The 22,767-nt window shown below is 66.2% G+C and overlaps 6 protein-coding genes across 9 annotated transcripts in view; 3 read left to right on the top strand and 3 right to left on the bottom strand.

Moving 5' to 3' along the window:
- Nucleotides 1-3,655: 3,655 nt before the first annotated feature.
- On the top strand, nucleotides 3,656-8,503 carry SEMA3B (semaphorin 3B). The gene is made up of 18 exons (XM_042880544.1): nucleotides 3,656-3,797; nucleotides 4,536-4,659; nucleotides 5,189-5,346; nucleotides 5,514-5,576; nucleotides 5,649-5,768; nucleotides 5,839-5,932; nucleotides 6,018-6,137; nucleotides 6,219-6,364; nucleotides 6,438-6,552; nucleotides 6,620-6,689; nucleotides 6,755-6,899; nucleotides 6,967-7,186; nucleotides 7,261-7,352; nucleotides 7,424-7,465; nucleotides 7,541-7,698; nucleotides 7,765-7,820; nucleotides 7,894-8,033; nucleotides 8,102-8,503. Exons 1-18 carry the CDS (start codon nucleotides 3,675-3,677, stop codon nucleotides 8,501-8,503), a joined length of 2,388 nt encoding a protein of 795 aa, XP_042736478.1. The 5' UTR covers nucleotides 3,656-3,674.
- Nucleotides 8,504-9,176: 673 nt separating this feature from the next.
- LOC122184847 (2'-5'-oligoadenylate synthase 1-like) lies at nucleotides 9,177-11,237 on the bottom strand. Its single transcript, XM_042880098.1, has 6 exons — nucleotides 11,023-11,237; nucleotides 10,653-10,944; nucleotides 10,378-10,553; nucleotides 10,060-10,298; nucleotides 9,847-9,982; nucleotides 9,177-9,767 (listed from the first exon to the last, which is right to left on the bottom strand). The coding sequence occupies exons 1-6, from the start codon at nucleotides 11,209-11,211 to the stop codon at nucleotides 9,246-9,248; spliced, it is 1,554 nt and encodes a 517-aa protein (XP_042736032.1). The 5' UTR covers nucleotides 11,212-11,237; the 3' UTR covers nucleotides 9,177-9,245.
- An 89-nt stretch (nucleotides 11,238-11,326) lies between these two features.
- HYAL3 (hyaluronidase 3) lies at nucleotides 11,327-16,237 on the bottom strand. Of its 4 annotated transcripts, none has more exons than XM_042880491.1 (4): nucleotides 15,198-16,237; nucleotides 13,246-13,386; nucleotides 12,980-13,168; nucleotides 11,327-11,558 (listed from the first exon to the last, which is right to left on the bottom strand). In XM_042880491.1, exons 1-3 carry the CDS (start codon nucleotides 16,221-16,223, stop codon nucleotides 12,983-12,985), a joined length of 1,353 nt encoding a protein of 450 aa, XP_042736425.1. In that variant the 5' UTR covers nucleotides 16,224-16,237; the 3' UTR covers nucleotides 11,327-11,558; nucleotides 12,980-12,982. The 4 variants fall into 4 exon arrangements, with proteins under 4 accessions (XP_042736425.1, XP_042736424.1, XP_042736426.1 ...); XM_042880490.1 differs by lacking the exon at nucleotides 11,327-11,558 and adding an exon at nucleotides 12,331-12,891; XM_042880492.1 differs by lacking the exons at nucleotides 11,327-11,558; nucleotides 12,980-13,168; nucleotides 13,246-13,386 and adding an exon at nucleotides 14,699-15,093 and having other exon boundaries at nucleotides 15,198-15,287; nucleotides 15,357-16,237.
- Nucleotides 16,238-16,712: 475 nt separating this feature from the next.
- NAA80 (N-alpha-acetyltransferase 80, NatH catalytic subunit) lies at nucleotides 16,713-17,862 on the bottom strand. The gene is made up of 2 exons (XM_042880493.1): nucleotides 17,814-17,862; nucleotides 16,713-17,419 (listed from the first exon to the last, which is right to left on the bottom strand). Exon 2 carries the CDS (start codon nucleotides 17,409-17,411, stop codon nucleotides 16,713-16,715), a length of 699 nt encoding a protein of 232 aa, XP_042736427.1. The 5' UTR covers nucleotides 17,412-17,419; nucleotides 17,814-17,862.
- Nucleotides 17,863-19,584: 1,722 nt separating this feature from the next.
- On the top strand, nucleotides 19,585-21,320 carry LOC122185063 (G2/M phase-specific E3 ubiquitin-protein ligase-like). Its single transcript, XM_042880543.1, is given in 7 exon segments — nucleotides 19,585-19,627; nucleotides 19,789-19,880; nucleotides 19,966-20,052; nucleotides 20,309-20,433; nucleotides 20,622-20,807; nucleotides 20,809-20,982; nucleotides 21,203-21,320. Coding segments are annotated over 7 exon segments (825 nt in total).
- Nucleotides 21,321-22,650: 1,330 nt separating this feature from the next.
- Nucleotides 22,651-22,767, top strand: part of SHISA5 (shisa family member 5) — an 11,398-nt gene continuing 11,281 nt past the window's right edge. The window contains exon 1 of the mRNA XM_042880433.1: nucleotides 22,651-22,691. Coding sequence (XP_042736367.1) covers nucleotides 22,681-22,691 — 11 coding nt within the window. The 5' untranslated portion in view covers nucleotides 22,651-22,680. The remainder of the gene's footprint in view (nucleotides 22,692-22,767) is intronic.

Genomic DNA, 22,767 nt, shown 5'->3' with positions numbered 1-22,767 from the left:
ATGCCCACCTTGGCAGCATTCCTCCTGCACCCAACATTGCCTCTCAGCTCCAGCCCCAGCCCAGGCAGCAGTGTCACTGCTGCCCCACAGCCCCGTGGGGCTGGGCATCCTCACATCCCTGTGTCCTGGCCCCACACGCAGGCCCCCGTTCCTGAGCTCCCTGCCAGGTTTGCCCTTCACAGCTGCTGATCATCATTGTTGAACAACAACCTAATGATGTTCCCAAACTGCTCGCTGCCAAACTGCTCCCACCAGTGTCTCCTGTTTCCAGGCCCTGCTGCCCTTCCTGTCCCCATAACCCCAAGCACTGCCACTGCTGCCTTTCCCTCGAGTAGATTGAGAGGCCACAGGTGCCGCTGCCACCCTGCACGTGTCCCTAAACGTGCCTGGGCCAGGCATGGGGCGAGGCCTTGGGGACACCAGCTCTCAGACAAGCCTCACTAGGCACGGGGTTAATGTTTAGCAGGGTAGGAGGGGGGCCTACATGGGGCGGAAGGGATGTGTGGGGTAGCTGTGGGGCGCACACAGTGCTGGCCCTCCAGCACACTCCCCAGCATGCAGCCATGCAGAGCAGCACGGAGCTGGGCCGCCCCAGGGAGCAGCGCTGGCAGCAAGGAGCTGCAGATGGCCAGGGAGCTGGAGACAGGGAGGAGTGGGGGCATGGGGGGGTCCCAGCTGGGCACCAGCACTGCCTTTCTTGGGTGCTGCCCAAGACACCGTGCATGACAGCAGTGCCCCCCATCATCCTCACCCTGCCCCGTTACCCATCCCTTCCTCTGCATCCCCCTTCTCCCCTCCACTTTTCCCCTTTCTCCTCACTCGTCCTCCTCCCCTTTCCCCCTTCATCCTCTCCTCCTCCTCTACCCCCTTCCCTTCCCTCCACTCCTCTCCCAATCCTTCCCAAACCCTTCCTTCTCTTCTTCTCCTTCCCTTTTCCTCAACCCCTTCCTCCTCCTATCCTCCTCCTCCTCTTTCCCCTTTCCTCTCCAACCCCTTCCCCTCATCCTTCTCCTCCTCCCCTTTTCTCCTTTCCCCTCTCCCTCCTCTTTTTTCCCCCTTCCTCCCTTCCCTTTCCTCCCCTCTCCCTCTTTTTCCCCTTCCCTTTCCTCCTCTCTTCCTCCTCCCCTTCTCCCCGTTCTCCCCATCTTCCCCAACTCCTTCCTGCTCCCTTCCCTCCCCCGCCTCCCTTTTCCCCTTTCATCTATATCCCCTTTCTCTCCTCCCCTCTTTCCCGTTGGCTGCACCTACGGCCTTGACCCGTCCTCGCGGCCGTCCCCGTCTCCCCAGGGCTGTCCCCACGGCCGAACAAACAGCGGACGGCCCCGTCCAGCCCCCGCCCGCCCCCCGCCGCTCCCCGCGGGGCCGCCCCGAGGGCTGAGCGATGCGCCGCGGACGGGACCCGGCTGCCCCCGCGCGGCGGCGGCGGGACGTGCGGTGCGGTGCGGTGCGGTGCGGTGCGGTGCAGCGCCGCGGGCTGCGGCCGTGCGATCCCCAGCGGTGCGCTGCCCGCTCGGGGCTCCCACCCACGGGCATCCCATCACTCTGCGTGCACCCTCCGCTCCAGCTCCGTAGTGCCCCGCCGAGGGATGGCAGCCTGGCGGCGGATGGCAGCCGGGGCACGACACCCTCCCCGCGGGCACCGTCACCCCACAGAGCCGGCCGCGACCCCACGGAACGGTCCCACACCCACGGCCGGGCAGGGCACGGGGGCGCGGGGCCGGGCCGCGGGGCTGCGGTGACATTTCCCAGGCGCCGCGGGCAGGGAGCGGGGCCAGCGCGGCCGTCAGCGCCGTGCCCCGTCCCGTGGGGGGCACGCAGCACACTGCGCCCTTTGTTGGGGACGGGGATCCGTCCCCGCGGCCCTCCCTCCGCCCCCGCCCGGGCCCGGCACCCGGCGGCAGATCGGGATAAAGGGAGGGCGGCAGCCGCGGCCCCGTTCCAAGGCAGCAGCGGGGACGGGAGGCGGAGGTGAGGCTGCGAGCGGTTGCTCTGGGGGGCTTCCACACTGCGCTGGGTGCTGCCGTGGGGATGGAGGCACCGGGCTGAGCCGAGCGGCACTGCGGCGCCGGGCGATAAGAATCCGCTGTGCTTCCATAGCCACCGCCGTGCCATCAGCGGCCACTTTTTGCACGGCGTCCGGGCCCGTGGGGACCGCTGCGATGGGCGGCCGTGATGGGATGATCTGGCCGGCACATGGTGGGGAGGTGGGGGAGGACCTGGTACAGCAGGGACAGTGACACGGGATTAGCTGGCACGGCCGGAGCGGGCCTAATCCTGGCAGGAATGTGCAGGGGCCATGCGGGGAATGGGTCTCTGTACTGGGGCAGTGCTCGTCAGCCGCGGGTTGAGGAACTGAGTGGGAGCTGCGCTGAGCCCATCGGGGTCCTGATGTGCCGCATCCTTGTCCGGGAGCCAGGGGAGCCAGCCCAGCTCAGGGGAAGACGGCTCCGGGGCAGCGGTGCCCCCTGTCCTTGCTACGTGCCAATGGCACGGCTCGCATCCCGGCGCGTCAAATCCCCACTGCAGCCTCCCCACGGCTGAGGAGCCGCAGCCTCAGGCTGCACAAGTCCCCAGCCCGGGCCCCAGGTGCCCCCGCCGGGCAGGGGCTGCCGCTGGTGGTCCCTATGCTGCCAGCAGGGCCGAGCAATGGTGGCTGTTCCCGGGGGGCCCCTCACACCGCACAGACAAAGCGCGTCGCTGGGGTCTGCCCGGGGACCGGAGACAAAACTGTGCTGAGGAGCAGCGGGGCGGAAAATCGATGCATTCCCGCATTCCTGGGGACGGGAGGAGAGATCCAGGGACGCTCCATCCCATCCCGTGACCCCAGCACCGGCCCACCCGTCCCCGTCACGCGGGAGCCGGCGCAGGGCGGGGGGGGGGGCAGCGGCAACGTGGCACCCCCCCTCTGGGCCTGCCCGGCCCTGGCAGCTCTGGCGCTGTTTTTCCGGGACACGGCCGCGGCCCTGAGACGCCTGATGGCTTCTGCAGGTGGGGCCGCTGCTGGCGGGGCCTGCCGAGCTGCTGGCACCGGCCGCGGGCTGCCACCGCACCACGTCCTGCTGCTGGAGGCAGGGGACATCCCCCGGCCTGGGACCGGCACAGGGATGCCCAGGGGATGGATGCGTCGGCACCGCCACAGCCGGTGATGGGGACGCGTGTTGAGAGCGGCCAGGCCCTGCCTCTCGTCCCGCAGCGCCTCGGGCAAAGTCTTGCAACGCGGCAACCCGTGACGCAGCGTCCTCGTCCTCGTGGAGCGCGGCCAGCACCCACCCGCTGCCACCGGGACGAGAGCGGGGTGGCCCTGGCAGCGTCCCTCCACGGCCCCCCCGGCACAGCCGCTGCCGGCACCTCTCGGCACTTGCTATTCTTGGCAGCAGCGGCTGGAAAATGGGAGGCAGCGCAGGAATTTTGTTTGCTGCAGCCTGGGCCCGCGCCAGACATCTGGGCCGCAGCTGAGCGCGGCCCCCCCCCCCCCCCCCCCCCGGGCCCTCGAGCCCGCAGCTGCCCCTGGGTGCGCCCAGCGGGTGGCACCGGGGTGGCACGGCCGTGGCACGGCGGGCGTTCGGGGCGGCGGCACTGGGTGCGGCGGCACGTGGAGGGAGGTGGAGGGCACGGCTGTGCGCGTGTCACACGGCCGCGTGGGCAGAGCGTGCGTGCATCGGTGCACACGCACGATGGGCGTGAGGGCACGGCGGGCGTTGGGGAGCAGCGAAGGCTGCATCTGTGCTCTGCGCGCTGGTGCAAGGCGTGTGCGTGGCAGCGGGTGCGGTGCGTGTGCATTCGCACGTTGTGTACAGGTGCGTGCACCCGTTCGCGCTTGTTTACTTACAGGTGTGTGCGTGCACTTGCCTGCACTGTGCGGTCCCTGCCCAAGCCTGCATTTGCACGTGCGTGTTTGCGTTTGCACGGCTGCTCTCGCGCACTTTGCACACGTGTGCGTGCGCTCGCAGGTGTGTCTGCAGGTGCTCGCAGGTGGCCGCGTGCCCGCGCGTGTTTGCACGTGTCTGCACGCTCGTGTGCCCCCGGGCCGCCCCCCGCCGCCCAGCCCCGCCCCGCCCCGCCGGGGCCGCCCCGCCGCCCTCCCGCGCTGCCGCGGGGCGGGGCGGGACCGTGCGGGACCGGGCCGAGCCGCGCCGAGCCCAGGTGGGTGCCGCGGGACGGGGTGGGGGACGCGAGGCGGCACCGGAGGCTCCGCGGGATGGCACTGAGCGCGGGGGGCACTGAGCGCGGCGGGGCCGGGGGTCGCCCTTCCCGATGTCGGCGGAGCCGCCGCTCGGTCCGGCCCGCAGCGGGCGCGGTGCGCGGCAGGCAGCCCGTGCGGCGTTCACCCAGCGCGGGGCAGAGCGCTGCGTGCGGGGCGTCGCGGCGGGGATTAAGGAAGGCTTAAACGGCGGGGAACGCGGCGGGTCCCGTCCGCGCCCCGATGGCGAGCCTTCCCGTCCGTGCCCGATGCGGGGCAGCGCTGCCAGCCCGAAGCGGGACCGCGGGTGGGGGGCCGTAACCGGAGCTGACGTCCCCCCGCGCTCTGCCTGCAGCCCGGGGGCCGCGATCCAGCCCCGGCCATGAGCCGCCCGCCGCTCCTGCTGCTGCTCCTGCTGCTGCCCGCCGCCCGCTGCCCCGCACCTGCCGTCACCCCGCGCCTCCGGCTGTCCTTCCCGGGTGAGTGTGCGACGAGGCGGGCGGGGGGAGCGCGCACTGCAGGTGCAACCCCGCGCCGCGGCTCCGTGGCTCTCGGCGCCGGGCGCCGAGCGGGGCACCGTCCCGCTGCCGCCGGCCGTGGGTACGGGGTCCCGGCCCGCAGCCGCCACAAAGAGCCGTTTGTTCCCACCGCGAGGGATTAGCTCGGCAGGGCAGAGAAAAGGCCCTTTCTCCCCCCCGGCCGCCCGCTGAGAGAGATGGATGGTGGCATGGTGGGCCGCGGCGGGGGCGGCCAGGCCGGGAGAGCCGGTGGGACGGGTCTGGGGGAGGGGATGGGGCGGCGGGGGGTTGCGGATCCTGCCCAAAGCACCTCGGGGTCGGTCACGCATGGAGCTGGAGCTCGGCTCTCAGCCCTCGCTGCACCGAGGAATGGGGTCCAGGCTCCCAGAAACGGGGTCGTGGCATTGGGATGGGAGTGCGCCCTGGGGATCCGTCCGTGTTGGGCAGGGTTGTGTTGGGCAGGGCTGAGCAGAGTGGCCCGGCCCTGCAGAGCTGCGGGCCCGCCACGGGCTGCGACTCTTCCAGCTGGAGCGCTCGTGCTGCTACGAGGCCCTGCTGCTGGATGAGGAGCGCAGCCGCCTCTTTGTGGGCGCCAAGAACCACCTGCTGTCACTGAGCCTGGACAACATCAGCCAGCGGGACAGGAAGGTAAAGGAGGCGGGTAGAGGGGGGTTGGCGATTCGTGATCCTTGAGGTCCCTTCCAACCCTGGCCATTCTGTGATTCTGTGATTGAGGTGGCATCCTGTGGTGTGATGTTTGGGTATGGTGCCCTTGGCTGGGCGTGGGGGATGCCACCTTTCCTTCCCATCCACAGATCTACTGGCCAGCTCCAGTGGAGTGGAGGGAGGAGTGCAACTGGGCCGGCAAGGACATCACAGTGCGTGCGGGATGGGGCGGGCGGGCAGCGTGGGGGCTGCAGAAAGGGCTCGGTACCACCCTGCACCACCAGGCCGAGTGCATGAACTTCGTGAAGATCCTGCACGCCTACAACCGGACCCACCTGTACGCCTGTGGCACCGGTGCCTTCCACCCCACCTGCGCCTTCGTGGAGGTGGGCCAGCACACCGAGGTGAGATGTGGGGTGCCATGGTGCAGCGTGGTGCGACACGGCACTGCCGGCACTGACCCCACTCTCCCAGGACCACATCTTCAAGCTGGACGCACGGCGCGCTGAGGATGGCAAAGGGAAGAGCCCCTACGACCCCCAGCACACAGCCGCCTCCGTTCTCGTGGGTAGGAGGGCAGCAAGGGCACTCCCAGGGCTCTGGCAGGGATTGGCAGAGCGGCTCCCGATGACCCTTCTCTCCATGCCCACCAGGCGAGGAGCTCTACTCAGGAGTGGCCACTGATCTGATGGGGCGCGACTTCACCATCTTCCGCAGCATGGGCTCCCGCCCGTCCGTCCGCACGGAGCAGCACGACTCCCGCTGGCTCAACGGTCAGTGCTGGGGGGTCTCTGCGCCCGGCGGGTCCCCGTGGGTGCCCACAGGCTTTGAATGTGCCACCCATCCACTCCCAGAGCCCAAGTTCGTGGATGTTTTTTGGGTGCCAGAGAGCGAGAACCCCGATGACGACAAAATCTACTTCTTCTTCCGCGAGATGGTGGTGGAGCGGCAGCAGGGACTGGGCAAGGCCAGCATCAGTCGCATCGGCCAGATCTGCAGGGTGGGTGTGGGCAGCCGCAGCGGGGCTGTGGGGCCGTGGTGCCACCCCCCAGCGGCCGTCCCTCTCCCCACAGAACGACGTGGGTGGGCAGCGCAGCCTGGTGAACAAGTGGACGACGTTCCTCAAGGCGCGCCTGGTGTGCGCCGTGCCCGGCACCGACGGCGCCGACACGCACTTCGATGAGCTCCGTGAGTGCCCACTGGGATGGCCGGGTGGTGCCTGGAGGAGCTGTACTGATGCTTCCCATGCCCACAGGTGACGTCTTCCTGCTGCAGACAAGGGACAAGCGCAACCCCTTGGTCTATGCCGCCTTCTCCACCTCCAGGTAATGCCCGTCGTGCGCCCTGCGTGTGCCACGTGCTGATCCTCATGCCCCATTTCTCTCCCCAGCTCCATCTTCCAGGGCTCGGCCGTCTGCATCTACACCATGGCCGACATCCGCCGGGCGTTCCTGGGCCCCTTTGCACACAAGGAGGGTCCCAACTACCAGTGGGTGCCATACCAGGCACGCGTGCCGTACCCCCGCCCGGGCATGGTAGGTGGTGTGGCATGGTCTGCCGGGGGATACAGAAACCCTGCTGACCCAGCTCTGCTTCCTGCAGTGCCCCAGCAGAACCTTCGGCACCTTCAGCTCCACCAAGGACTTCCCAGATGAGGTGATCCAGTTTGCCCGGCACCACCCACTGATGTACAACCCGGTGCTGCCCCATGGCCAGCGGCCCCTCTTCCTGCAAGCTGGCGTGCCCCACACCTTCACCCGCATCGCCGTCGACCGGGTGGCTGCCGCCGATGGCCACTACGACGTCCTCTTCATTGGCACAGGCACGTGGCACCCCAGCTCAGGGGCTGAGGGCTGGGGCTATCCCTAGGCCCCCCGCTCACCATCCTCTCTGCAGATGTGGGCACTGTGCTGAAGGTGGTCTCGGCACCGCAGCAGAGCTGGCATGGCATGGAGCCGCTGCTGCTGGAGGAGCTGCAGGTTTTCCAGGTGGGTCCCTGTGCTGGGGGCTGCACACCTCCCGTGCCCCATCTATAACTGCTGCCCTTGCTCTCCTGCAGGACGCGTCCCCAGTCACCAGCCTGCAGCTCTCCTCCAAGCGGGTAAGGAGGAGAGGGCTGAGCCCTGCCGGACTCACGGGCCCCATCGCAGGGGTGCTGAGCCCCCTCTCCCTGCAGCAACAGCTCTACGCCGGCTCAGCCACCGCCGTGGCCCAGCTGCCCCTGCACCGCTGTGGCGCCTACGGCAAGGCGTGCGCCGAGTGCTGCCTGGCACGGGACCCGTACTGCGCCTGGGACGGCACCGCCTGCACCCGCTTCGTGCCCAGCACCAAGAGGTATGTCGCGCTGGGACCCCACGCCCGGACACGAGAGCGCACCGTGCAGCCCACGCCTCTCCGCAGGCGCTCCCGCCGGCAGGACGTCCGCAACGGGGATCCCAACCTGCTGTGCTCCGAAGGTGCGTGGGGCTGCGGGGCGCGGACGGCGAGCCTGCAGCAGGGTGACGACGGACGCGGGGTCTCGTCCCGCAGAGCCATCGCAGGGCCGCGTGCCTCAGCGGCAGCTGTACGGGGTGGAGGGCAGCAGCGCTTTCCTGGAGTGCGTGCCCCGCTCGCTGCGCGCCCGCGTCTCGTGGACGTACCAGCGCGGTCCCGACGCTCCCCAGCGCGAGGTGAGGGCCGCGGGGCGGGGCGGGGGATCGCTCCCATCCCCGTGCCCTGACCGCCGCCCGGGCCGCAGGTGCAGCCGGACGAGCGGGTGGTGCGGACGGAGCGGGGGCTGCTCCTGCGCAGCGTGCAGCTGCACGACGCCGGGCTCTACGTGTGCCGGGCCACCGAGCAGGGCTTCACGCAGCCCGTGCTGCGCCTGGCGCTGGGCGTCCTCGGCGGCGCCGCCGCCGCCGCCCCCGCCGCCCCCGGGGGTCGCGCTCCCTGGTACCGGGACTTCCTGCAACTGCTCGAGCGGCCCGAGGCGGCCTGCGGGCGGCTGCGGCCCCCCCCTCCCGCCCCGGCCGGGCCCCCCGCGCGGCGGCGGGGCGGGACGGAGTCGGAGCGCGGTGCGGAGCCGCGGGCCGCCCGACGCCGCCGTACCCGGGGCGGGCCGAGAGCCGAGCGCGGGCCCCGCAGCGCCTCTGCCCGGTGAAGCCCCCCCGGGGCTGCGCGCAGCGGACCGGGAGCGGCCCCCCGGTTCGGCTGAAGGCGCGGGGCGGGGGGGCGGTGTATTTATTGACGGCTGGGAACGGTGGGGGGCGGCCCCGCACGGCGTAGGGGTCCCGGGACTCGGGTGGGGGTGGGTTCGGGCGGGAGAGGGCCGTCCCCCTCGGGCTGTACTGATGGAGCTCAATAAAGCAGAGGAGGCAGCACGGGGCCCGGCTCAGCGGTGTGTGCCCAGCCGGGAGCGTCCCCCCCTCTCCTTATCCTGTAGGATGCCGGGCGCTTCTCCCCGCCCCTCGGCTACACTTTCGTTTCCTGCAAAACCGAAACCCGAGCTCAGCACTTCCCCGGCTCGGCTCAGCCCCGGCCATGACCGCAGCCTGCGGTGACGCAAGCCCAGCCCCGCTCCCAGCCCCAGTCCTGGCGCTGCGGGCACAGCTCCGGGCCCCCCGCAGTGGCATCACCACCGCCGTGCCCAGCTGGTCCGGGGACAGGGTGCCCCTGTCTGTCCCATTGCTGCCACCCCCCTCCGTGGACCGCGGGCGATTCCACAGGAACCGTTTGTTCTCCCCCAAGCAATAGCATCCCAGAGCGGTGGACATACGCTGTCTCCCTGCTCCCTGGTGTTCAGGTCCCCCCGATCCACTCCACACCCCCAACAGTACGAGAATGTTTCACAAGGTTTTATTCCCAGGCTTGGGGCAGGGCTGCAGGCTGGGGATTAGGGTAGCTCAGGAGGGCACAAACCATCGGGGAAGGAGTCCCGCACCACCCCGCAGCCGCAGCAGCAGGTAGATGGTGCTGTGGGGCTGCACGCCGTAGTGCTCCAGCCTGTGGTTGTTCTCCAGCTCCCTGGTCTCGTAGGTCAGGCGCTGCTGCTCCACAGCCAGGCCCTGCCGTGCACAGATCTGCTGCTTCAGCTGCCGCACGGTGTCGCTGGGCCGTACGGTGTAGACAGTGGTCTTGTTGTTGCTGTCCTTCACCAGGACATCCATCTGCTGGGGCTCTGTGTGCAGCAGCAGCAACGTGACGTCGTAGAAAAGGCCATGGGTGGCCAGGCTGTCCCCATCCTGCAGCACACTGGGGCAGTTGCTGAAGTTCTGCTGCAGGGCCAGGCGCTGCTGGTAGCAGGGGATGCCCCACTCCTTCTCTATCTCCCTCTTCAGCTCCCAGACTTGGGTGCTGGGTCTGACTTTCCTGCTCAGGCTGATGCCCTGCAACTGCTTCACTTGCACCGTCACAGATCGGGCAGGCTGTGGGGACACACGGAAGGTGGGTTATAGCCATAGGGGAACAGGTGGGACCACAGTGCTGCCGTGTGAGCAGCCCTACCTGCACATCCCAGGAGCGGGTAGCATTGACGCAGGGCAGTGAATGACGGCTCCGGGCTGCCTCCTTGGCCACCAAGTCCCAGCTCTTGTCTTGGCCCAGGATGCCAGTGGGGTCAGCAGGATCCAGAATGACAGGGCTGCAGGCACAGAGAGGGTCCTGCCATCAGGGCACAGCCCCTGGAGCACAGCAGTAGGATGGGGACACGCTCCTTACCGGGGCTGGCACAGCTGCTTCTTCAGGTAGGCACCGATCCTTTCATCCTGCAGGGAATAGTACTTCTCCCAGTAAATACAGATGTCCTGGTACCGGCCAAGCAGCTCCAGCACAGTGCAGAAGCCCTCGGCCATGCTGAAGTCCTCCCTGTCTGTGCCCTCCTCCCAGGCATAGATGGTCAGCAGCTCCAGCGCATACTTGGGGGGCAGCTTAGCATTGGGGTACTGCGGCTTCAGCACCTGGGGGCACACGAGTGGGCAGCTGGTGGGGCTCTGAGGTGCCTGTGGGGGCACAGAGCAGCCAAGTAACCCCACTCACTTGCTTGTACCAGTGCTTGACCAGGCGCACCAGGTCCTTCAGCTTAGCAGGGCGCCACTTCACAAAGTTCTTCTGCAGTTCTGTGAAGCTGGGGGAGAAATCGCCAGGGCCACAGCACGTGGCCAACAGCTTCACATAGACCTCGGGGTGTGGGCGGGCATCCTCAATCACCTGCCCTGTAAAGGTGAGAGGCACCTTGAGCCCCGTCCTGCACCCCACAGCCCAACAGATGTCCCCCACCCTGAGCCCCCATCCCACCCCGTGCCCCATCCTACCCAGCACATCGTAGGCAGGCAGGATGTCGACGTCGATGGACTCGCCGGAGGTGTAGGAGGAGAGGGTGAGGCTGAGGGAGCGCGGTCTGTCCCGGCTGTCCTTGTAGCACGGAGTGCTGATTCTGACACTGGACGACGCCGGGGGACACTCGTAGAGCCGCCTCTCGATGATGGCGAGGATGCGGCCCCGCTGCTCCTCCTGCTCCTGGTAGCTGGAGAAGCAGTTGACGAAGAGCACCACATCGGCATCCGAGTTGTTGCGCAGCGCCGTGCCCTTCCCCGCCGAGCCGCCCTGCGGGTACATGGCACGGCTCAGCCCCCGGCCCCCGGCCCCCACCCCAGGCGCAAGGCGGCGGGGGGCTGCGGGCACCTTGACGGTCTTGAGTACGCGGATGCCCTCGAAGCAGCGCTCCTTGAGGAAGTCGCAGATGTCCTTCACCGTCTGCCTCACCGCCGTGCTGAATTCCGGGCTGGGTTGCAGATGGGCGGCCACCCAGCCATCCAGCTCGCGCTGTCTCACGCTCTCCAGCCCCATCGCCAACCTCGCACCCAGCTCCATCCCGCTCACTGCGCCCCGACGCCGCCCGCCGTAGCTTAAAACCCCGAGGCCTCCGCCCCCAGCCGGGTGGTCCCGCCCCTCGGCCACCCCCCTTTCTCGCCCTCCCCCCGCCGTTCCCCCGGGGCACCCCTGGGAGGTCCTCGCGCTGCCGCCGCTTTGGGGACGATGGTCCCCATCTCCCGGGACCCCGGGATGCAGTTACCCCGCAGCCGGCACGAGCACCGAACGTGTCCCCGCAGCCCAGCTGGGAACGCAGGGACGGTGACTCGGCGGCCGCCCTTTCGGTTTCGGTTCTGGCGACGGTTTCGGTTCTGCGTCAGTTTCGGTTCTGATATCAGGAGCGGCCGCTGGAAACGAAAGTGCGGGGAATGGGCGGGGAAAGGCAACAGCGACGGGTGGGGGGGTGCGGGAAGGGGACAGGGATGGGGAAAGGGATGGGGACAGAGACGGGACAAGGTGGGACTGGGATGGGACAGAGATGGAGACAGAAGTGAAACAGAGATGGAGACAATAGCGTAACAGGGTAGGGATAGGGATGGAGACAAAAATGGGGACAGGGATGGAGACTGATGGGATGGGAACGTGAATGAAAATGAAACAGATGGAGACAGAATAGGAATTGAGATGGGGACAGAAATGGGATAGGGACAGGAATGGGGACAGAAGTGGAATGGTTGGGGACAGAGCTGAGAAATAGGGGTATAGGGATGGGACACAAATGGAGCTGGGGATGGAACAGGGGTGGGATGGAGCTGGGGACACAGCTAGACATGGGGATGGATACATGGGTGGACAGGGATGGGGCAGGGATGAAGCATTGTGGGATGGGGACAGAAGTGGGACAGGAATAGCATGGAGCTGAGCACAGAGCAGGGACAGGAATGGGGACAGAGACAGAACAGGGCAGTGCCAGAGCTGGGGGTAAGTGTGGGTACAGCAGGGATGGGGCAGGGATGAGTCATTGAAGGGGACAGGGATGGAGTTAGAGATGGGACAAGGATGGGAACGAGGATGGGGACAGGAAGGAGGAGTTGGCAGGAGGACTCATGCCATCAAGACAGAGCTGCCTTGTGCCCAGCTCAGAACATTGTCTACCAACAGCATATATGTACAGCGGAGTATTTAATGCCTGGGGCTGCCCCACTGGGGGCTGCTCCCTCGTTTTTATTTTTTTAACCAAAAATAGGGTAACAGGAGAGGCAGAGGGTGCCATCGTGCTCTGTGCCATGCCAGCTGTCTGCTATGGCCCCTGGCTGCCCAAACGTGGCACAGTCCACGGGGCCGACCTTGGTGCTCTGTGCCTCCCAGGGCCATCCTGGCACTGCCATGCGCTGGGGGAGCAGCGGCAGGCACGTGGGAACGTGGTCATGTTGGCGACTTCCTAAGCCTCAATGGCAGGAGGTAATGATAAAGTGATGGGAGGGTGCCTCCTGCTGGGGCAGGTGCCCATCCTCGCAGCCCTTCCCTTTCTTCAGCAGCGTGGCAAGGCCAGGATTGCCCCCATGTGTCCCAGGGATGGGGCGATCTGTGCGGGGCTGCTCCGTGGGGCGGCTCAGCGGCGCTGGGCGCTGGCATTGAGGTGAGCCCAGAGCTGCCCGCTGGCCGCCCGCAGCTGGCGCATGGCGTCCTCCTGGCTCTCCAGCCACTGGGCCAGCGCCTGCACCGACTGGCTCTGCAGCACTGTGGGGAGCATGGGGCATGGTGGGGACCGGCTGTCGGCTGTCCTCAGACATTGCCACCTCCCTCCACCCAACCCACAGCCACGTACCGCTCAGGTAGATGGCCAGCGTGGCCAGGACCAGGCTGGCCAGAGCCAGGAAGCCCAGCAGAGCGAGGAAGAAGGAGTGCCCGGGGCAGGGGCACGTGGTTGGAGGCGGCACGGGGCGCAGCGTGGGCAGGTGCGGGGGACTGCGGGGCGCTCGGTGCAGCCGGGCACTGGATGGAGTCGGGCCATTCCCTGCAGCAGCAGGGATAAGGGGGTCAGCACCTGCCCTCAGCCCCCTGCTCCGCAGCCCCTCGCCCTGTTCTTGTCACCTTCTGTGCCCTTGTGCCCAGCGGAGGCCCAGTGCAGGTCACTGATGGACGCCACGGGGTGCAGGCTGATGGCTCCGGGGTCCATTCCATCGGAGTCAGCGGGCTCTGCTGGCACGGTGCCCTCTGCCCTTCCCACACCATCTGCAGGGAACAAGGAAAGGGGTGAGTGCATCTCAGGTACCCCTGAGGTGACCGGAGGCCCCCAGCTACAATGACCACTTCCAGGATCAATGCCAGCCCTGGTGCCAGCCCAGTGCACAGGACTGCCGCTTGCAGAGTGGGGCCAGACTAGCGCTGGCCATCCCCCAGCCGCCGCGCGCTGTCATCGAAGCAGTTAGCAGGAGCCTTGTGGCTGCACTCCCAGAGTCTCGTTAGTGCAGCTGGCAGTCACACAGGGTGGGAAAGTGCTCCTGCCCCACAGTATCTGGGGCCACCTTGAGCCTGTGGGTTCAAGCAGCCCCTGGCTGTCACCTGGGTTGGCCGTATCCACAGTACTGTGTTGTAGAGCTCGGGGATGCACAGAGGGAGGAGTGGGTCCCATGCTGGTCCAGTGCCCTGTGCTGCAGTGGTATATGCCCAGGGGATGGGCAGAGCAGCGTGCAGGGCTCCAGCTCGCTCAGCACTGTTTCAGGAAGCAATTGGGGCAGAGCGAGGGTACGTTTTCATGGCGTTTGCACGGTGGTGAGCAGTGGGCAGAGCTGATGGCCTTGTGCCCCCGCCTAGGATCAGGGCTGGTGCTGTGCTGGGGCCACAGGGCTCCAAGGGGCTGGTGTGCACCAGGTCAGCGCCCTTTGGGGCTGGGGGCTCCCAGGCCCCCCAAAGCACCCTGCAGGCACTATGGGCCAAACCCCTCACTGCAGGCTGCCCCCACAGCCTGCCCCTCTGCAGCCTGCGGTGCTGTGCCAGCCGCTGTCCCCTCCGTCCCGCAGCGCTCTGCACCCCTTCCCTCCCTGGGCTGGCATCCCTGTGGGCTGGGCAGCGTTTGGCCATAGCCACTGAACAGCCCCAGTGGCACATCTGCCCCGGGTGCCAGGGACCCACACCCCTCACTGCTGCCAGCCTACCTTCTGCAGCCTCCCTGGGCATGTCCCCGGCCCCGCTCCCCTGGGCAGCCAGGCAATCTGGGGCCCCCGGGAACCGGGCGCTGGGCTCCTAGTGCGCCAACTGCTCAGCTTAAAATAGGACAGGATGAAATGTGTTTGGGGGGATAAAAATAGCCGTGGGGAGGGGGGCCCAGCAGCCGCAGGCAGCATGGTGCCAGCATGGCGGAGGGAGGGCAGAGCTCAGGGCCCTTCATGCACCTTTCCCTGGGCACGAGGCACAGCTGAGATAGGGAAACCGAAACACGGGTCTGTTCCTTCCTAAGCCATACCAGGGGTTCCTTGTGTACCCGACCTCGAGGATCCCCTCAGTTTTGCCCGTGAGGACCATGCAGCTGCAGCAGGATGGTTTATTTAAATTAATGAGCACGGGACAAACCGGTGCTGGCACAGCAGCCCCCAGCTCTGCTCACCAGCCCCAGCTGCTGCGCCGTGGGCAGGTGTCAGGGGTCTGGGGGCCATGGTGGCCGTAGAGGCCATGGGTGAGCACAGGGCAGGCGGCAGGGCTCTGCGGCTCCGGCTGCATGCAGTCCTGGCCAGCCCAGCCATTGTAGCAGTGGCAGCGGAAGGGTGCCCAGGAGCCCACACCCAGGTGCAGCAGGATGCTCAGCTCCTGGGGCTGCCGCCGCACACAGCGCCCATGCCCGTGGCACTGCTCCAAGCTGCACGCCCGCGCGGCTGCTGTCACATTGGCCACATACGGCCCCAGGGTGGACACGAGGTAGTGGCGAAGGCTGCTGCAGCTCTCCTAGGGGGGAGGCAGCCATGAGGAGCGGCCCCACGGGGCACCCCGAGGCACCTCCTGAGCCTGTCAGTGTTCGGCTCCGGTGGGGTAGCGGTGGCCACACTCACAGCTGACTGGGAGTACGACATGTCGCCCCACAGCACCACTCCGGCCGTCCCCAGTGCCGCGCTCTCCCCGATGGTGTGCTCCAGGTCAGCCTGCAAGGACAGGGGGCCGTGTGGCCGGGTGGACACGCCAGGACACCGAGCACCACCCCCCGGCCTTACCGGCTCCAGGAAGCGGGGCGAGCGGCGGTAGGAGAGCCGTGAGTAGGCCATGACGGGCAGGCGGCCAGCGGCCAGGCGCAGAGCCTCGCTCAGCCGGTGGTGCACGTAGCGACGGCGCAGGCCGGGCGGCAGCAGCGGTGGCAGGTAGATGCTGGGGTACAGCGCGGCCGAGGCGGCCCACAGCCAGTGCAGGCGGTCATTGCGCCGCACTTCGGCCGGCCGGCAGCGCCCTGTGTAGTTGTCCACCTTGGCCCAGTCGCCGTTGAAGCAGTCGGGGAAGCGGTAGAAGCCCCAGAGTCCCGCCGGGCGCAGGCTGCGACCCAGCAGCAATGTCTGCTCCATCAGCGCCCGCGCTGCCCGCTCGAAGGCCTGCCGGGCCTGCCGCCGCCCCCGGCCCCGCTTCTGCGCCCATCGCTGCGAGGCCAGCTGGTAGACGCGCTTTGGACCCCAGTTGCGGGCCCACAGTGGCCGCCACTCCTCCCAGTCCACCACAGCCAGGCCACTGAACGTGGGGCGCAGGTGCAGCTGCACGTCGCCCGCAACCCGCGCCAGGTGGGCCTGGAGTGGTGCCTGCTGTGGGATGCCCCCGTTGTGCAGGACACCCTGCGGGGAGATGTAGGGGTACAGCCCAAACTTGTTCTTGTAGAAGATGGTGATGTTCTGCCCTGCAAAGCGGCCGCCCTGGTTCTCCACGATGCCGTAGTCGGCCAGGGGCAGCCCCACGCCAAAGCGGCGCTGGCAGCGGCCGCTGGGGATGTTCCAAAGCACGGCGAAGGGCTGCCCGCCTGCCAGGGCTGTGGGCACAGGGCTCTCCCCACCGGCGGTCCCCAGCACCAGCCAGGCCCACAGCACCAGCACCAGCCCCATGCCCAGGGGCACTGCCTGTGGGGAGAGAGCAGCAGGTGGGTACCCAAAATCCCACAGAGCCCAGAGCCGCGTCCTGCCCGGCACCTCAGCGACCTTCCTGGCTCCCAGCCCGGTTCTGAGCAGGGGCACTGTGGCCACTTTGTCTCCATTTGGTGGCTAGGTTGAGCCCCCAGGCCCGTCACGTATGGGTAAGGGGAGGAGGGCTGCATGCTGCTGCCCTGTGCCTGCCGCCAGCTGGGGATTAGGTGGCCGCATGACACAGCAAAGACAGCACTGATCCCTGCTCAGGGGCAGACGCTTCCCTGACCTTCCCACTCCCATTCTGGGGCCTCTCACAGCAGCAGCCAGGTTTGTGCCTGAGGCATGGCCACCCTTTCCCTTGTCCCCATTCTCCTCTACCCCAGGTCTGGTTGTCAGAGCTGGCCCAGAAGAACAGCACCAGGCACTCTGCCCGCGCTCGCTTTTAATCACCGGCTGTGCCCAGAGGCCTCAGATATCCTTCTTCATCCAGAAGATGGGCAGCCCCCTGGTATCACGGTGGGGGCTCTCCTGCAGGCTCTGCCCACTGTCCTCAGCTGGGCCTCCCCCTGCTCGGGATGAGGGTGGCAGAGGAGGTGGGGGGGGGAAGGTGGGAGGTGGCAAGGGAGGCTGGGAGGCTGCAGGCACCACTGGGGTGGCAGCTGTGTGGCTGGGAGGTACAGCGAAGGCCCGCAGCGCCGCAGCAGGCATGGCAGGGCTGAGGAAGGGCACGATCTGCACTGGCTCAGCCGGGACGAAGCCCAGGTGGGCATAGAACTGCTGCTTGTCATGAGTGCTGAGGTGCAGGCAGCGGAAGCCACGGGTCCGGGCGTAACGCTCGGTGGCCTCCATCAGCTGCCGCCCGTAGCCTCTGCCCCGCAGTGCCCGTGCCACCACCACGCTCTCCACAAAGAGGCCATTAGGCTGCCCAGCCACACGCGACAGCCGGACGTGTCCCACCAGGCAACGGGGGCAGGCGGGCTCAGCAGGGGCTGGTGCCCGCAGCAGTGCCAGGCAGGTGGGGAAGGCGTCAGAGGAGCGCTGCAGAGCATGCAGCCTCAGCGCCCGGCTCTTGCCCCACTCCTCGGCCAGCAGCTCGGCACAGGCCTCCAACAGCTCGGGGTGCTGATGCAGGGGCACCAGGCTGAGCTCCTCCGGCACGGGGCTCATTCTTCTCACTGCAGGGAGAGCGAGAAGTAATAGCTCAGCACCTGTGCTGCGATGTCACTACCATCACTCCAACGGGCACAGCACAGTAGCAGCTTCCTGGCCAGCAAAGCGACAGCCGTGCCGTGCCGTGCCGTGCCATGTGGCGCCGTCCCCTACTTAGGCACTCGTTAAGCCCCACCTCCCACCGCTGCCGCTCGAAGGCGAAGCCGCACTCAAAGAGGAACCCCGCTGCCAACGGCCCGTGGGTTGAGCAACCCGCCCCGCACTCCCCGCTCTCCTCTCCGCTGCCCCGCGGCCGGTCCAGCCCGCACCGCACGGCTCCGCACGGCACCACCGCCGCCACCCCCCGGCGCCGCCCCGCGCTCCACCGCCCACCCGGCGCGGCCCGGCCCCGCCGCTCACCCTCTCCCGCTCCGTCCCGCGCGGGTCCGGTCCGCGCCCCGCCTATCGCTCCGCCCCGCGCACCGAGCGCACCCTTCCCGCACACACAGCGCCCCCTGGTGGACGGAGGGCGCGCGCGTAAAAAGTTCGCATCTAGTTCTGAGGAAGGGGCCGGGGAGAAGGGCCAGGGTTAGGGTGAGATTTAGGGTGAGTTTTAGTGTTAGGGTTGGGTTGGGGGCTACGGTTAGAGTGGGCAGTGTGGAGTGCATGTTTTCCAGCCTGCCCTTGTGTGGTATGCAGTGTGCTGCCATCACAGCCCGCAAGGGGAATGGTGAAGGGCCATGGGGACAGCAGCAGAGCAGAGGGGAGGATGAGCAGGGTGAGCTCATGGAAATGGCCGTCCCCCATCCACTTCCAAGCCGTTTTGTGCATCTTTCCACCAAAAGCAAAGTTCATCCCAGCCTCAGCTCCGCGGGCAGCACTCACAACAGAACCGGAGGGGCAATGGGCCAGGTGGCTTTGGTGCCACATCATGACTTCAGCAAACAGTCACAGAATAATCCTACCATCCCTCAGAGGGCTGGTTTTAGCTAAAAAAAAAAATAATAATAAAGCAACTTGCTTATTATTTTATTTTATTTTATTTTGTGTGTGCGTGTGTGATAAGCAAAGGACTAACTCCTGTCTGAGCTTTTTCTCCATGGAGCAGGATTGCTCAGGGGCTGAAGCAATGGGGAGCTCTCAGCTGGAGCTGAGGGTCCAGGCAGGGAGTTCTCCTTCCCTTTCCTCCCTGGCCGTAGCAGAGAAGCACAGTTTTTATGTATGACACAGCCGTGGTGCTGTTCAAAGAAGACACAAAGGGAGTTGTGTGCCTGTTGGCGCCTCTCTTTCCTGAAGATGGCCAGCCCGAGGGTGGGAATCACTTGGCTTTGGGAGCACTGGGATATGTTCCCACCGCACTGCAAATGAAAATGACAAAGATGCAAAGGACAAATTAATGTATTAAAAGGTCTACCGTTTAATTCTGCAAGTCGTACGAGGGGTGGCTGAGGGAACTGGGAATCTTAAGCCCGGAGAACAGGTGGCTCAGAGGAACCGTCATTGTTCACTGCCAGGGGAGAAGCCCACCCCTCTCCTGCAGGAGCTCAGCAACACCAGGCCCTGCCCTCCATGGGGATGTGACCCCCCTTGGCTTGGTGTCCTTCTGCCTGCTCTCGACACCAGTGCACACCGCAGTGGTTCCTGCCGAGGGAGTTGCCTCGAAGGCCTGGACCTTTGTTGCCTGTGAGCGTCCACCACAGCGCCATGGAGAAGGTGGGAACACACTGGGGGTGGCGGGGTGGGGGTGGCCTCATGTGGCTCCAGGGCTGTGGTCTCTGGCATGGGGAGCATTGCCAGCAGGCAGAGGGAGGCCATCCTTCCTGCCTGCTGCATGGCCAGCACTGGGGGCCCCTCACTCTGCACTGGTGGCAAAAGCCTCCGGCCTGGGTGCCCTCAGCCCCTGTGAGATGTGATGGCATCACAGAGGGTGGCACGGAACGGCCGCTGTGACCCAGGGGGTGCAGAACAGAGCCAAGGCTGAGGGGCTCAGGCCGAGCTCAGTGCGACCTGGTGAGTTGAGCAGAGAGGAAGGGGCTGCCTGAGGCTGCCCAGGGAGGAGGGCTCCCCAGCGCTCGGGGCCTGAGCTGAGAACTCAGCCTCGTCCCGCTTCTCCCCTAGGTTGTCACGCGGAGGAGAAAGCCTGGTTTTGCTGGGACAGACACTCTGCGTGTGCTCGCCGTTTGTGCACACGATGTCCGAGGAGACACAGGAGGCCGCCGGCTCAGCGGAGCCAGGTGAGAGCAATGTACACCACTGGGCCTGCAGTGTCCCTTCCTCTCTACGGCCACCAGCCCTGCCCCTCAGCTGGCACGGCCAGCACACAGCAGCCCCTGCGAGAGCCCCCAGGGCACCTGGCCGTGCAAGCCACTCACTGCTGTTCCTCTCTCCTCTCCAGCATGCGTGCTCTGTGGTCAGGCAGATGCTCAACCAGACATCTATGGGCGCCAAATTGTCGTGTATGGGATATATTTCCATGCATTTTGCTGGGTGAGTTTCCTCGTGGCTCCTTCCACCATCCTCCAAACGATGCCTCCTTTCTGCCATAACAAGATCATGTTCTTCTGCCATACAGATATTTTCCAACATCCACAAAAAAGGAGATGATGAGAATAACTGCAGTCAACACCTCATACACACAGTGAGACAGGCAGAGCAGATGGTGAGCACCGGACTGGAACAGAGAGCTTGGTGCCCGGAGAGGCACGGAGAGCTTAGCCTGGTCCAGGGAAAGCAATCCCAGCCCTTCCAGCCAGCCCCAAGAGAAATCCCTGCTCTTGCAGACCAGCCCTGTTCAGCAGGCAGCTCTGCAGAGTGCCACCCAGCCCTGCCTCCATCCCGTGCCCTGCACAGAGGTGCGGGGCCCGCTGCGTAGGCCCTGAGCCTGCAGCTGATGGGAAATGCTCTGCTCTTTACAGCTCTGCTTCGTTTGTGGCAAGAGGGGGGCCTTCGTCACCTGTGCAGAGCCGGACTGCGACCGCAGCTTCCATCTCCCCTGTGCCTCAGAGGGTGAATGCATCACCCAGTACTTTGAAGATTTCAGGTAAGGGTTGCCAGGCATCGCCTGCGAGCCTCCAACCCCTGCTGTCAGCACCAGTCAAAGACACCTCACCATGACAACTCCCAGCAGCCTGACAGAGCCAGAGCCAAGGCCTGGGGCTCCTTCCTGTTCCTCTGCCCTCCTCACAGCACTTTTAATCTTGCCCATCCTTCCCATCTATCTTCCCACAGGTCCTTCTGCAGGGAGCACATCCCACGGCATGCAGTGGAGGCAACACCAATGCAGGACACAACCTGCATCATCTGCATGGAGCCCGTGGGGGACAGGAGGTCTTACAGCACCATGGTGTGCCCAGCCTGCCGACATGCCTGGTTCCACCGGGCCTGCATCCAGGTAGGAGCCCTCCCTTTGCCCAGCAGGCACAGCAGGTGCTCAGCAGCACCAGACCCAGCTCACGCTCATATTGCTTATATTTCTGTTGCAGGGAATGGCCCTGAACACCGGGCTTCACTGCTTCCAGTGTCCTCTCTGCAGAGACTCAGACCTGTTTCTGATAGACATGCTCACCATGGGGATCCGAATCCCAAATAGGTTTGTATACTTCAGCTTGCTCTCAAGATGGGAATACACAAGAGCTGTGCCTGCTCAGGGATGGCCCCAGCAGGCCTGGCTCTTTGCTGCCTGTGAGCGTTGGCCTCAGCTTCACAGAGAAACTGGACACATGGTTGGGGTGGAAAAGCAGGGATGGCCAAGGTCATCCTTTACTCCAGTGGGAGTGGGTGCTCATCACATTCCCTCCCTTCACTAACAGACAACCAGCGTGGGAGGACAGCGATGCCTACATGTCTCTTGGAGTTAGGCACCGGCGCTGTGATGCCAGTGATTGCCGTTACCCCGGCGGCAGGGAGCAGGCAGAGAGAGTGGGGTGAGTTTCCTCAGCAGCCCTCTGGGGCTCGGCTTGGGATCGCAGCCTCACCACAGGCTGGGAGAGCACAGACTGGGCACCAGAGCTGTGCCGGGCGCTCCCTGGCTCAGCTCACTTTGTCCTCACGGCCACAACCCGTTTGTTTCCCCAGGCCCTGGCAGCTGCTCCTCTGCAGCTCCTGTGCCGCACAAGGCACTCACCGGTGCTGCTCCAACTTGAGTCACAGCACAACCAGCTGGGAGTGCAGTGCCTGTGCTGGAGAGGACACCGGTAAGAGGCAAACGGCCGTGTGTGGCTGGGCTGGGGCCAGGCGAGGTTTTGCTCAAATCCCTTTCACCCTTGAGGAATGGGACCCTGTCCCACCGCAGGGCTGGAGATCTGTCCTGCTCACCTTCCTGTCTCCCCTTACAGCTTCCAGCACCAATTTGGACACTGCTGGCCCCAACACCATCAGCCAGCAGGGACTGGGGCCATCCCAAGGCCCCATAGGACAGGACAACAGCAGCTCTGGCACCACCAACCAACCAGATCATGATTCCCAGGTGCCTGAGCTGCTCTCCAGGCAGACACGGCGGGCCCGGACTCGAAGCCGCTCGCCTCTGGAACATCGGGCTGCAGAGACCAACAGCCAGCCCCAAAGACGCCGCAGGAGGCGTGGGCCAGCCTGGGGGCGAAGCCGCTCCCGGGTTCCGCGTGGGGCCCAGAACATCAACCGCCGGCCCCACTGATGTTGCGGGAGCTGCTGCGTGCAAGCTCCAATTGCTATCCAAAGTCATCCATAGTCCATCACAATAAAACAGAATTCCATCATCTGTCAGTTTTGTTCTTCTCTGCCTTTCCTGACTCAAGGCAGCCACGTCCTGCCTACCTGCACACCACGTCCTGCCCACATGCCCAGCCATCCTGGATCCAACGTCAGAACGCGATTCCCCACAGCCGGCCCCAGTGACGGGAGCAGCCGCGCACAAGCCCCCCGTGCTGCCCCCGGGCCCCAGCGGCCATCACAACAAAGCTGGGGCATCCCACGCGCCTTTCCCGGTTTCGTTCATCTCTGCCTTTCCCAAGGCAGGCGGCATTACGGGCTGGGACCACGGGGCCGCCTTCCCTACTGGGCTTGGCGGCACCTTGCCCAGACCGCGGCCAAGACAGCTCTCTGGCGCCTGATAGCTGGACTGCCATCATCTAACCAAATACTCGAAACATCATTGACCTTTCATTAGTAACCTTCGGCAGCTCCTATCACACGGCAAACCCCCCGCCGTCCCCGATGCGAACCAGCCCCGCCGGCTGCCGAGTCAGTCCCGCCCTGCGAGGGGCGGGCAGGCGGCGTGACGCGGCTGGCGCGGGGCGAGCGTGCGGCGGCGATGAGCATGGGGTGAGCGGGGCTGGGGGCCGCGGGGGCTGCGGGCGGCGGCTCGGGGCTTGCGGGCGGCGCGGGGCTGCGCGGAGCG

This window comes from Lagopus leucura, unplaced genomic scaffold (assembly GCF_019238085.1).
Source record: "Lagopus leucura isolate 7727_CA_CO unplaced genomic scaffold, USGS_WTPT01 Super-Scaffold_100026, whole genome shotgun sequence".
Taxonomy (NCBI): Eukaryota; Metazoa; Chordata; class Aves; order Galliformes; family Phasianidae; genus Lagopus; species Lagopus leucura.
The sequence above is the reverse complement of the archived record's forward strand: the minus strand, read 5'-3'. Positions and strand labels throughout refer to the sequence as shown.